This window comes from Charadrius vociferus, unplaced genomic scaffold, assembly GCF_000708025.1.
Source record: "Charadrius vociferus isolate BGI_N301 unplaced genomic scaffold, ASM70802v2 scaffold799, whole genome shotgun sequence".
Taxonomy (NCBI): domain Eukaryota; kingdom Metazoa; phylum Chordata; class Aves; order Charadriiformes; family Charadriidae; genus Charadrius; species Charadrius vociferus.
Window position 1 is genome coordinate 53,988 of NW_009649954.1, and position 12,279 is coordinate 66,266.

The 12,279-nt window shown below is 40.1% G+C and overlaps 1 protein-coding gene across 1 annotated transcript in view; it reads right to left on the reverse strand.

Moving 5' to 3' along the window:
- The window catches only part of TDRP (testis development related protein), a 14,571-nt gene extending 3,111 nt beyond the window's left edge, over window positions 1–11,460 (reverse strand). The window contains exon 1 of the mRNA XM_009891530.1: window positions 11,365–11,460. Within this exon, the coding sequence (XP_009889832.1) occupies window positions 11,365–11,460 (96 nt within the window). The remainder of the gene's footprint in view (window positions 1–11,364) is intronic.
- Between the last annotated feature and the right edge of the window lie 819 nt (window positions 11,461–12,279).

The window sequence follows — 12,279 nt, forward strand, 5'->3', positions numbered from 1 at the left end:
AGGAATGCTCACTCCATTTTAGCATATCACAGTAAGAATGGAATTTAGGCAGCTTAGGAAACAGTCTAAGGGGCTTCAGTAGACAGAAATGAAAGGGTCATTGCTAGAATCATAGAATGGGTTGGGTTGGAAAAGACCTTAAAGATCCTCTAGTTCCCCCCCCCCCCCCTGCCATGGGCAGGGACACCTCCCACTAGACCAGATTGCTCCAAGCCCCATCCAGCCTGGCCTTGAACATTTCCAAGGGATGGGGCATCCATAGCTTCTCTGGGAAACCTCTTCCAGTGTCTCACCACCCTCACAGTAAAGAATTTCTTCCTAATATCTAATCTAAATCTACCCTCTTCCAGTTTAAAACCCTCACCATTCACCCTATCACTACACTGCCTGATAAAAGAGTCACTCCCCATCTTTCCTGTAGATGCCCTCTAAGTATTGGAAGGCTGTGATAAGGTCTCCGTGGAGCCTTCTCTTCTCCAGGCTGAACAACCCCAACTCTCTCATCCTGTCCTCGTAGGAGAGGTGCTCCAGCCCTCTGATCATTTTGTGGCCTTCTTTTGGACCTGCTCCAACAGGTCCATGTCTTTCCTGTGCTGAGGGCTCCAGAACTGGATGCAGTACTCCAGGTGGGGTCTCACCAGAGCAGAGTAGAGGGGCAGAATCACCTCCCTTGACCTGCTGGCCACACTTCTTTTGATGCGGAAAGGGCCCACAACAGACAGTACATCCAGCTGAATTATGAAATTCTTAAGATTTAACCTGCTTTGCACTCACTGTTCCTATTTTTAACTCACAAAAACTACTTGTGGTAGCAACCAAGCAAGCAAGCAAAAAGGCTAAGAGCATTGGCTCACCAGTGAAATGTAACGTGCGGCACCGGTGCATTACAGCATGCTCTATAAATTTACTCTGACAATTAAACATGCAGCATAAATTATTTTTTCAACATTATTATAGGTTGGAGTCCCTCTCCTCCCAAGCAAAAAAAAAAAAAAAAAAAGGGATTGGTTATTTTTATTTTGATAGCATGCTTAGCAACTCTAACAGAAATGCACGTGTGCCGAGCAAAGAACATGAAAGCTGCTTGCAGGGTCTAGTATGAATGGCAGAGTGACAGTCTATCAGTGTTACTTTATTACATTAAAAAACACAATACATTATGAAGTATAATAAACAATCAAACCAAAATTGTAGTTCTCAACATGAGTGAAGGCTAATTCATCACCTATTATTATTTTTGCAGAACTCCTCAGTGCAAATTAAAGTCAATTTGATGTTTAGGTTTTAATTAATTACAGTTCATAACTGGTACATCCAGGCCTTAAAACATGTGAAACATCACCTACAAATTGAGTACAAACACCAGACAGGAAAACACTAGTACTGCCACCTCTTCACCTTTCAGAAACCCACAACCTCTACCATTTACAGGAGTGAAACAGCGCCCTTGTTACCGCACATTACTTACGGAGTATTTCCATCTCTTGTTCTCCCATTTCAGTACATCCTGCACCTTCACTTCTCACCCACCTTCCCTACTCACAGCTGAACCACCTCAGCTACTCTGACTCAGGAGAAATAGCAGGTCCATTTTAGGATCAGGAGAAAGGTCTAACCTAGACTCAGTTTCACTTTGGTTATACACAAACATAGATCCAGCTTTGGGCAAAACTCTGGAGAACTCTGAAGAGGGAAAGCTGAGCAAGCCCAGAGCAATGTCCAACTCTCGTTAAAGGGATATGGACAGATTAGGTACAGGAGAGCTAGGTTCACCACAACCCAGGTCTCCGTAACTGCTCTGCTCACCTCTTCCTAAACCCACACCTGATAGTACTGTAAACCACAGCATTCCTCATCGCTTCACAAGAAAAAGAACAGCTTCTATATATATATTTTTTCCACTGTTGTCATGGTTGAGAATAAAGTGAGTATGGATTAAAATAAGCAAACTCATGTTTAATTTAAACACACGCTTTCCATTTTTAATTATGTTAAAAATACATAGACAGATAACTTCAACTTTGCATCCCTGTGGCACACTTGCCATACCCATTTCATAGAAGCCTGGTACTGTCAATAGTATAAAACAAAACCAGACAAGCTGCACATGATACCTACAAACAGATAGCTTGCTATACAAAATCCTTGCCTCTCCAAGCAGTACTCAACATTTAATGCTTCTGTGGTGTAAATAACGGTCTAAAACCTAAACTTTAGTCTATCAAGGCCTAATCCTGTTACCTGTTTCTGTTGTTCACTTAAATTCCGTAACAAGTTTAACATGAGGATTTGTTACTCTGATTTGGCTTTCCTCTCACTGCAAAGTAGTTCAACCACAACAAACTTCCAAAAAAAGGAAAAATCTCCAAGAAGTTAGGGGCTGAAGGAAGTAGTCTGCTTAAAGAAAGAAGGGAAAAAAAGGCAGGAAAAAAAGAGAGAGAAACTCTAGAAAGTGCTCAGCTTTTCATACGTTAAAAAAGATCCTTCATCTTCTGTTATCTTACTCGAACTCTACTATTTCAGTCCTTTTTGGGAAGCAACCTTTGCTACCATAGGCAAATCCAGTTAAAAGCAGCACATAACAACTCTTACTGCCTCCTAATGGCTGTAGGCCTTTAAACTGGAAAAAGACCCAAATATACTTCAGTAATCTAATTTATATATAAGCTTGTCTTTCTTCACTAATGATGTTTCATCACGCTATTGCCACATAATAAATCTGCAGATTAAAAAAAAAAAAACAAACAACAAAACAAACAAAACCAACCCCCCAAAACCCACCTTGTTACTGGTTTTCAGATAGCAATTTAATACAGAGACAGAGAACTGGCTTTACTTAAATAACATGTGCCTTTAAAGAACAGCATTGATGAAAGACTTTGGAGATAAGCTTTTATACACACTTCACGTGCAATGTAAAAAAGGATATACCTACCCACACACCTTCTTTTAATCTAGAACATCATACATACTTCAACGATGCAACTACAATCTTTGTTGCATTGTTTTGGATACCCAAGCAATCTTCCAGCCAAAAAAAACCCAAACAAAAAAAAAACACCAAAAAACCAAAACAAAATGCAACAACAAACACCACCAAAACAGTTTCATAATAAAATCCTGTTAGTATCTAGCCACAAGCTTTCTGTATTTTTAACTTTGAATATTTTTAAATTTAATTTCATTAAGCCTGGTTCTGATTTACAGTTACCTTTAAGAACAATTATTAGAAAAGTTCTATTCAATGTCAAGCAGATAGTGTGTGCAGGTCTCCATATAAGAATCTACAAACTCTGCACTCTTTCTACCTGTATGTGAATCAGTACCTATGTACACATTGTACTGTTCCTTCAATATTTTTATAAACAAATACTCCCACAATGGATCCATGGCATTTGGTACATACAAGGATAATAACCGTGTAGCAGATTGTAACTGATTTATTCTTCTCTCAGCTTGTCCTTAGAAGAAATGTACACTAAACCTTTAAGCCATCCTTCCACCACTTACTTATTTGGGGTTTCCAAAGGAAACGCTGCCAGGATAATCTACATAAGAGCATCAATGTCCAAGTAGACCATATTTGATAATATGTGATAAAACTCATTGCACAAAGCCTACTGCGTATTCAATGGCCTAGGCTGAAAGAAACCTCCTAAGTGCAAGAGTAAAACCAGAACCTCTGCCTACCACGCTTAAGCCTCCTCTTCTACACCTGCCTTGCACCAGCGCTGATCTCCTGAAGCATCTTTTCACTCGACTGAAAAGGACAGAACAGCTCACTCTTGATAGCATTCTCAGTAGTACCAAACTTAAGAATATAAAACTTAGCAAAAGAGGAGGTAAAATACTTATTTCACACTTCCAGAAGCTTTTGTCTAACTATTGACCTGTTTAAGGCAACAATCTTTCTTTTTTTTTTACTACAGCTGTCATGTAACTCTGTCACGTACTAAAAAAATCCTTTCAAACAGCCTGCTGCATTTCTACATTTCTTTTCATTGTTCTTTAAAGACTTTTAACCTGCAGACAAGTGCCACCACCAATACAGCTGGAACAGTTACAGCTGCATCTGATGGTAGGTACAGCTCAGGAAGGAGATCTCAAAGCCACCATTCTCTGAAACCATCAGTTTGATACGCAGCAGCTGCAAAGCAAAAAAATGCTGGAAACCATCACAAAAAGGATTAGACAAATTCAGACAGCAGACCCATGAATGGATACCCTCTATTTAGAGGGATGCACCCACCAATATCTCAAAAAAATGATTCTTGACACTAGGGGAAGAGGCTCTAGAAACTGGCCAAGTTCTGCTCTCCCTGAACAGCATCTCCCATTGCCACAGTCAAAGACAGACTGCCAGACTCACTGGGCCAGTCTCTGAATCAGCTGGGAATTTCTTTCATTCTTACAGAGCACACAGAGAAAGGCACAAATCCCAGAACAATGGCTTCCTTGCAACAGATGTCAAAGGAAGGTCAATAAGTAAAGAAGAGATGACACTTTGGTAAGCTGACTCCTCACCACACTGGAGACTTATTTTCTGTGAAAAGATTAAAGTTATGCAAACTATGAAAATACAGTACTGATATGGTCTTTAAGCACCAAGCCACTTGCAGAAGTTCTGTATTTCATTTTTATGATGTAACTGTCTACACAAAACTCAAAAGTACTATTCCTAAACTTTTCAAAAAAGTTTATATGCAAAACTGACTAGCCTGTATTCTCAAACCTTTAAAGCATTTTTCCATGTGTCAGTGGAAAAAGAAATAACTCAACATGCAAAGTTCAGAGAATCACACAGCCTTTACAGCTGGAAGGGACCTCTGGAGACCATCCAGTCCAACCACACAGCTCAAAGCAGGGTCAGCTTAAGCAGATTGCCAAGGATCATGTACAGCCGGGTTTCGAATATCTCCACAGCTGGAGAATCCACAACCTCTCTGGGCAACCTGTTCCAGGGCTTGACCGCCCTCATGGTGAAAACATTTTTTCGTATGTTTAAATGATACTTCTTCTATTTCAGTTTGTGCTCATTGTCTCTTTCCCATTCAGAGCACCACCAAGAAGAGTCAGACTCCATCTTTACACCCTCCCTGCTGCTGGTGTACATGCAGAAACCTTTTTTTGTTGCTCTTCCTTTTCCTCACCAGATTTAACTCTAGGTGGGCTTCATCTTTCCTAACCCCATCCCTGCATGCTCAAAGACTGTCTCTACATTCCCCCCAGGTCACTTGACCCTGCTTCCGCCTCCTGTATGCTTCCTTTTTATGTTTGAGGTTTTTCAGGAACATCTTGTTCATGCAGTCAGACCTCCTGCAACCTTTGCTTCTTTCTCTGCTTGATGGGATGGGCTATTCTTGAGGTTGGAGGAGGTGATCTTTGAAAAAATCAAAGCTGATTGATACCACTAGAATAGAACCAGGTGTACAGTCAAACTTTCAGGTTAAAAAAAGTAAAATAAAATTAAAAAAAAATTAAAAATCAAGTGAAATGCCCATAAGGGATTGCTAAGAAAAGAGAGAACTATTAAGAAGGACTAGAATTGTAACATCAGATGTTATAAAGTCAAAACCTTTAGAGGACCAGGTTAGATGCTGCAGTCTACTATTTTTCAAAAATGCCAATGAGAAACAAAGCAGAAACTTCTCAAGATACCATTTCGGTATTCTGTGAAATAGGATTACAGACTGGTCTCATACCTGTTTTACTATGGGAGCATGGAGTATGTTTATCAGAACAGCCATTAATAAAGTTGCTCCCATATCTTCCATTTTAGATTAAGAAAATCTGTGCAGCACAATGCCCCGTGCAATCACCTAAAAGGATCAGTAGAAGTGAAATTACACATACGTATTAACCCATCAACTGCCAGACTACTGAAAAACCATCATCATTGTCTATCCCAACAGGCATCTAAAGAGCTCAAGCCCAGAGCACAGATTCTTCCCCTTCAGTAGAGGAAATTCCAGCTTATGAAGTACTCTTTCTCCACCATGAAAAGGCTGCCATTTAATTAGCGTATCTTATGAAACTGTGAGTACAAGTAGTTACTTCTAGAACATCATGGAAAGGATGCAGTCTGTATCCTTAGTCAAACTGTCTGCTGTTTCTCCCCCTCGCTACCCTCCCCTCAGCTTTGTCGATGCCTCATATCCATGCCCATCTGTCAGACAGATTGCCAGAAAAGTCTCACAAGGTGGCAGGTCCGGTTTATCAGACACTGCTGCTGAAAAGGGTCAGCCAAGTCCACTGCCTTCCTTACGCTATGGTTTTATATCTGTGTGATGCTGTGGAAAACCAGTTCAAGTCACTAAGCCAGCAGAAATCCAACTCATTCATTTTTTGCATTCTTTTGGATTAGTGATAAGAACCAGCTCATTAGAAGATGTCAGTCAGACAGTCACCAAAAAATGTGGAAGTCAGGGGCAATAGCACCTTTTTTTTTTGCAGCAGCAGCTACTATATCAGCTCAAGCATTCCCTGAAAGTTGCAGTCATCCATCCACTTTCTTCCACACACACTATGACTTCCCCAAACTCACTCCCTAAGCACCACTCTGTAAACTCAACCCTTATAGTAAGGGTCTCCTGCTTTGTTACCTATATTGATGTAAGGGAATCAACTGTATACAAATTGTGTATTTTGACTACCATTTTTCTTTCTTTAGATAAAACAGGGAACAAATGTCTACTGACAGTTAACTTTATAAAGTGCCCCATAAAGGAACAGCTGCTCTTAAATTGGAATTCTCCAACAAAATTGAGAGGTATTACTACCAAAAAGGACTTTAGGTATACCATTTTTCACCGCATCAACAAATTCTGACTATTTACATGACTCTCAGCTTCCCATACCAGGTAAACAGGTAATGCATAATACATGAACAATCTGAGAGTCTACTGGGAAACAGTAAAGAATGACTACGAAGACTTTTCAGCTAATTTTATTGTCAAAGGTACACAGTTCATCATTAGAGCTCTACTAGGGGCAAGAAGGTTCATGAAAAATGAGGCTAAAAGACAACAAAACAGGAATACTAACAGCTGGTACAAACTAAAGTAGTTCAATCCTAAAAGCAAATTTAAGAAGTATGTTGCACAAAGAGTATATACGTATAGATGAACTTATAGTAAAGAGGAAGACTGTAAATTTACCTGACAACAATTAAATCCATCCATCAGACAGAGGCGATTAATATACATGAACACCTTATTATGGAAGGGAAAAACCCCACAGAATTCAATCAAGTCAAAGAATAATAGCAAGGATTTGGGACTGTATGTTAGAGGTACAAGACAAACAGTTTACATTTCAAAGCAAGAGATTCAGGTATGTTTGAATATTACTCTGACTCCAAAATGGTACTGCTTTATGAGTGAGTACCAGTACTTCCAATATATTCCAGTAAGACTTCTACTTCCCAACTGCCTGACCAGCAGGGCTCTGGAGCACAGAAGTCACTCAGCTGGCTACAAGAAGCCACATAACAAGTCTCAACAAGCAAAAAGAGCAATTACAGGTCATTCTTGCCATGTACTTGCAGTGAGAATCAATATGTTCCATGCCGTCATGTAGTTAAGCAGCTAATCCCTAAAAAGTCACTGCTCAGCATGTATGAAATGAGATTTCCAGAAACTTATATTTTGGCCAAGTTTTAGCAGACCTTCACAAGTATTTTCACAGAGGATTGACAACTGGTGAATCAAAACTCTCTAGCGAAGTAGAGGCACTCCACAAAACACTTGCAGGAATTATTTACAAATGTAAACAAGAAAAATGGATTTTCTTCTCAACCTTGTCTGAGAAGAAACAATTGTTTGTCCTACAGCTTCCGTCTCTCCTCCCACTGAAGAAAATGAGCCTAAAATAAAAAGCTAGATGGGGAATTTCCCATATAAGTACCTTACAGGTCAATAAAGTTACAACTGTTTTATAATAAAATATAAAAAATGCCAGTCAGCTTTAATTAAAGAAGTGTTGTTCCCACATTATAGGAAACCCATTCATAACATGCAAGAACTCAAATAACAGAAAGAGAAAAAACAATCCCCTACCAAATTTATCTTCCAGATAGCAAAGCATTTGAGGAGGAAATTTCTCAACTCAACCAACTGCTGGTGTGCAGACCAACAGCTACTCTATTCTCCGGTGCACATGAGCTGAAACTTCAGGATTTCCCCCTACCAGAATCATGGAATAGTTTGGGTTGGAAGGGACCTTCAAAGCTTATCTAGTCCCACCTTCCCTGCAATGAGCAGGGACATTTCCACTAGCTCAGGTTCCTCAGAACCCCGTCCAACCTGAACTTGAATGTTTCCAGGGATGGGGCATCTACCACCTCTCTGGGCAACCTGTACCAGTGTTTCACCACCCTTACTGTAAAAAATTTCTTCCTTATATCTACCCTCTTTTAGTTTAAAACCATTACCCCTTGTCCTATCGCAACAGGCCCTGCTAAATCAAAGAATCGCTAAGGTTGGAAGGGACCTTTAAGATCATCAAGCCCAACCATCAACCTACCCTGACAAAACCACCTCTAAACCATGTCCCTAAGCACCACATCTACCCTTTTTTTAAACACCTCCAGGGATGGCAAATCCACCACTTCACTGGGCAGCCTGTTCCAATGTTTGATACCCCTTCCAGTGAAAAAATGTTTCCTAATGGCCAAACTAAACCTCCCCTGACATAACTTGAATCCATTTCCTCTCGTCCTATCGCTTGGCACCAGGGAGAAAGATCAGCCCCCACCTCTCTACAACCTCCTTTCAGGTAGTCGTAGAGAGTGATAAGGTCTCCCCTCAGCCTCCTCTTCTCCAGGCTAAACAACCGCAGTTCCCTCAGTCGTTCCTCATAAGACTTGTCCTCCAGACCCCGCACCAGCTTTGTAGCCCTTCTCTGGACATGCTCCAACACCTCAATGTCCTTCTTGTAGTGAGGGGCCCAAAACTGAACACAGTACTCGAGGTGGGGCCTCACCAGTGCCAAGTACAGAGGGATGATCACTTCCCTAGTCCTGCTCACCACACTATTCCTGATACAGGCTAGGATGCCGTTGGCGTTCTTGGCCACCAGGTCACACTGCCGGCTCATATTCAGCTGGCTGTCCACCAACACCCGCAGGGCCTTTTCCACCAGACAGCTGTGGAGCCACTCTTCCCCAAGCCTGTAGCGCTGCATGGGGTTGTTGTGACCCAAGAGCAGGACCCGGCATTTGGCCTTGCTGAACCTCATACCATTGGCCTCGGCCCATCAGTCCAGCCTGTCCAGATCCCTCTGCAGAGCCATCCTACCCTCAAGCAGATCAATACGCCCGCCTAGCTTAGTGTCATCTGTGAACTTACTGAGGGTGCATTCGATCCCCTCATCCAGATCATTGATAAAGATATTAAAGAGAAGTGGCCCCAGCACCGAGCCCTGGGGGACACCACTTGTGACCTGACACCAACTGGATTTAACTCCATTTACCACCGCTCTCTGGGCACGGCCATCCAGCCAGTTTTTTACCCAGCGAAGAGTAGTCCTGCACAGGCCATGAGCAGCCAGTTTCTCCCAACATCTCCAATTTTGTTATTAAAATGACTTATTTTGTTTCTCAAAACTCTTTGTCTCTTTTCAAAAGCTGGCCTAATAACAACTGTAGATGAAGTCTTTGCTGTACTTTTAACTCAGAAGCTCAGCATGTAGGTGAGACTCCCAAGATTAGCTTTGCAGAGGCCAAAGGGCCAGGCGCAGCATGAACACGGCTTCCAGATTTCTGCATTTCATGAAGCACCACTAGAGGGTTCACAGTTCCTCACTTTGAGATGTCACAAGGCATTTTAACCAGCTATACCCATCTTTCAGGAGAGCTGTGAAGAAGGAACTAGAAAAATTCACCATTGCGGTTCGCCTGTCCTTGCTGCTGAGTGGGCAGCTTTCTATATCAGCAGAAACTAAGACGATTTTCCAACCTCCATCTCCAGCCATTAGGACCAGCTTCCACTTTTGCACCTCCAAACTAAAGTCAAAGGCTTTCCTCTGCAAATGGGCATCAGGACTGTCTTAAAACTCAGACTTTAAGAGCCCAGGAAGGCTGTGTCCCTAAAGGGCAGACATACATTTCATCCACTGCCCTTTTCTTCAAGAACTTCATTGTTCTTCACCATACTGCTTCAACATGGAGACTGTTTTATTCATGACCTGTGCCTACTGAAAAGGCCACACATATAATTCATCAGCCTTTTATTAACAAAGATTCTGGAACTTCTGGAATATCACTCTACTGACAGCTTCTAAGATGACAGAACAACCAAATAAAATACAGAAGTGCTTTCAGAAAGAAGAAAGAAGAGGAGAAGGATAGGGTGCTTTTTTGTGAATACATTTTAAGACAAGAGAGTTTTACTTTAAAACACAAAAATACTGCAGCTAAGTTGTTTGCCTGGTGACTATTTTTAAGTCAAAACACACACTTAGCAAGCCTTCCTGAATGACTAAGGGGCAAAAAATAAAATAAGTTTAAGATTCTTTTCCTAAACATTCATCATCTGGCATAAAATAAACAGTAGTTTATTCTATTTTCATAAAGAGGAATAAATTTCTTCTAAAAAGTAGAAAAATGTATAGTACAATCTCACTTATTTTCAATGAAAATCATGCTAAGTAGAACAAAAAAATAAGAGGCAGATGTTCAGTTTATACATACATATTAATGTAAAGTATTCTATTACACTAATGAAACTATTCTAAAAGGCTTTTCTCTCTATCTATGGAATTTCAAAACAAGCTCTAGCATATCATAACAACTTCCAGTTCTTTCATCTTCTACTAATGTATTTTAAGAACATTAAAAAAAAAATTCTTGGACACATATCAAGGTAAAAAAATTTAACTTGTAGCCCTACTTTTCTTTTCTGAAAGAGATATGAGATAAAGTTCTCAACCTCTCATGGTCAGACAGCCAACTGAGCTACCCATAGTGGAATAAATAACCTAAATACCATCTACTTTTCATGTTTTCATAGCCTGTTACAGCTAATATTTAGCGCTTCCTTAGACTTCATTTCAGTTATTCCTGTGGCTGGTTATTTTTATTTTGTGATTTAGTATCTATTATGTGGAAGAAAAAAAATTAAGATACCTTTTCCCCCCCAGTAATGAAAGGAAGTAAGGCAGCTTTCTAACTAATACTGCACTGCCAGTATTACTTCAGTGACAACCCTATGACCAAGGATTGTAAGTAATTAAAAATCATAAATAAAGTACATAACAATCCTCCTTAATCAGGCTGTACATGAAAAACAGGTAACTTCCTAGCATACATTGACTGAAATATATATTATATAAAACATGTTACGCTACCAAAGAACAGGTATTTACCTTTGTTGCAAGTTGTGACACTGAAGATGAAACTTCATCATGAAGAAACTGGTCTTTATTCTCCAAAAAAAAAGGATAAAGATAAAAAAGGCCCATAGTCAGTTTTTTGTTTGACAATCAGCAGTGACACATTTTAGAGTATTCATAAATGGTTTTATACTACTCAGCCCATCATAAAAGAAAATTGACAAAATACGATCACAATGCAAAACTAAGCAAATACGACTACTAATGTAAGAAATGTGAACACAACTGCTTTTAGAATGATGAAAAATGCTTCACCAGAAGTAAAAAGCAAAACCAAACCCCTACAAAACCAAAAACCCCACACCCCAAAGAGATAACAAAAACCTTGCATCATAACAACTTTTGGTACAATTAAAATTAAAAATTTAATTTGCATCTTAATAATTGTGTCTGTAATTTTTGAATCTACACTGATTTTCTGAATACCATGCTAGATGATGACCTATGCAGTATCTGTAGGCTGGGGGGGCGGGGGGGGGGGAATGTCCCAAGATTATTCCCTCCTTCATGTTAAAAAGCATTACATTTCCTTAACACAAGGACAGAATTTTGCCCATGTTCCTTTCCCCCCCATTTATAACTGTAGATTTCAGAAGAAAACTAGACCACTGAAGATGCTAGTGAAGGTAATTCATTAGTGTAGCATTTCTCTCCATCTCTGAATTAAACTGGTGTCAGTATGGTCAGGCCATCCTGTTACTATCAATGTTCTGTTCAAGACAGGACAAGTAAGATCACTGTAGAGGGAGTACTTCAGAGGCCAAAGAAAGATATAGAAAGTGGGGCATAGCACACAGGAATTACATAATTTTAACTTTATTAACTTAACTTTAACTCAATCTATGCTTTAATAAGAAAAGTGCTGCTTTTTTTTTTTTCCCCCTCTGC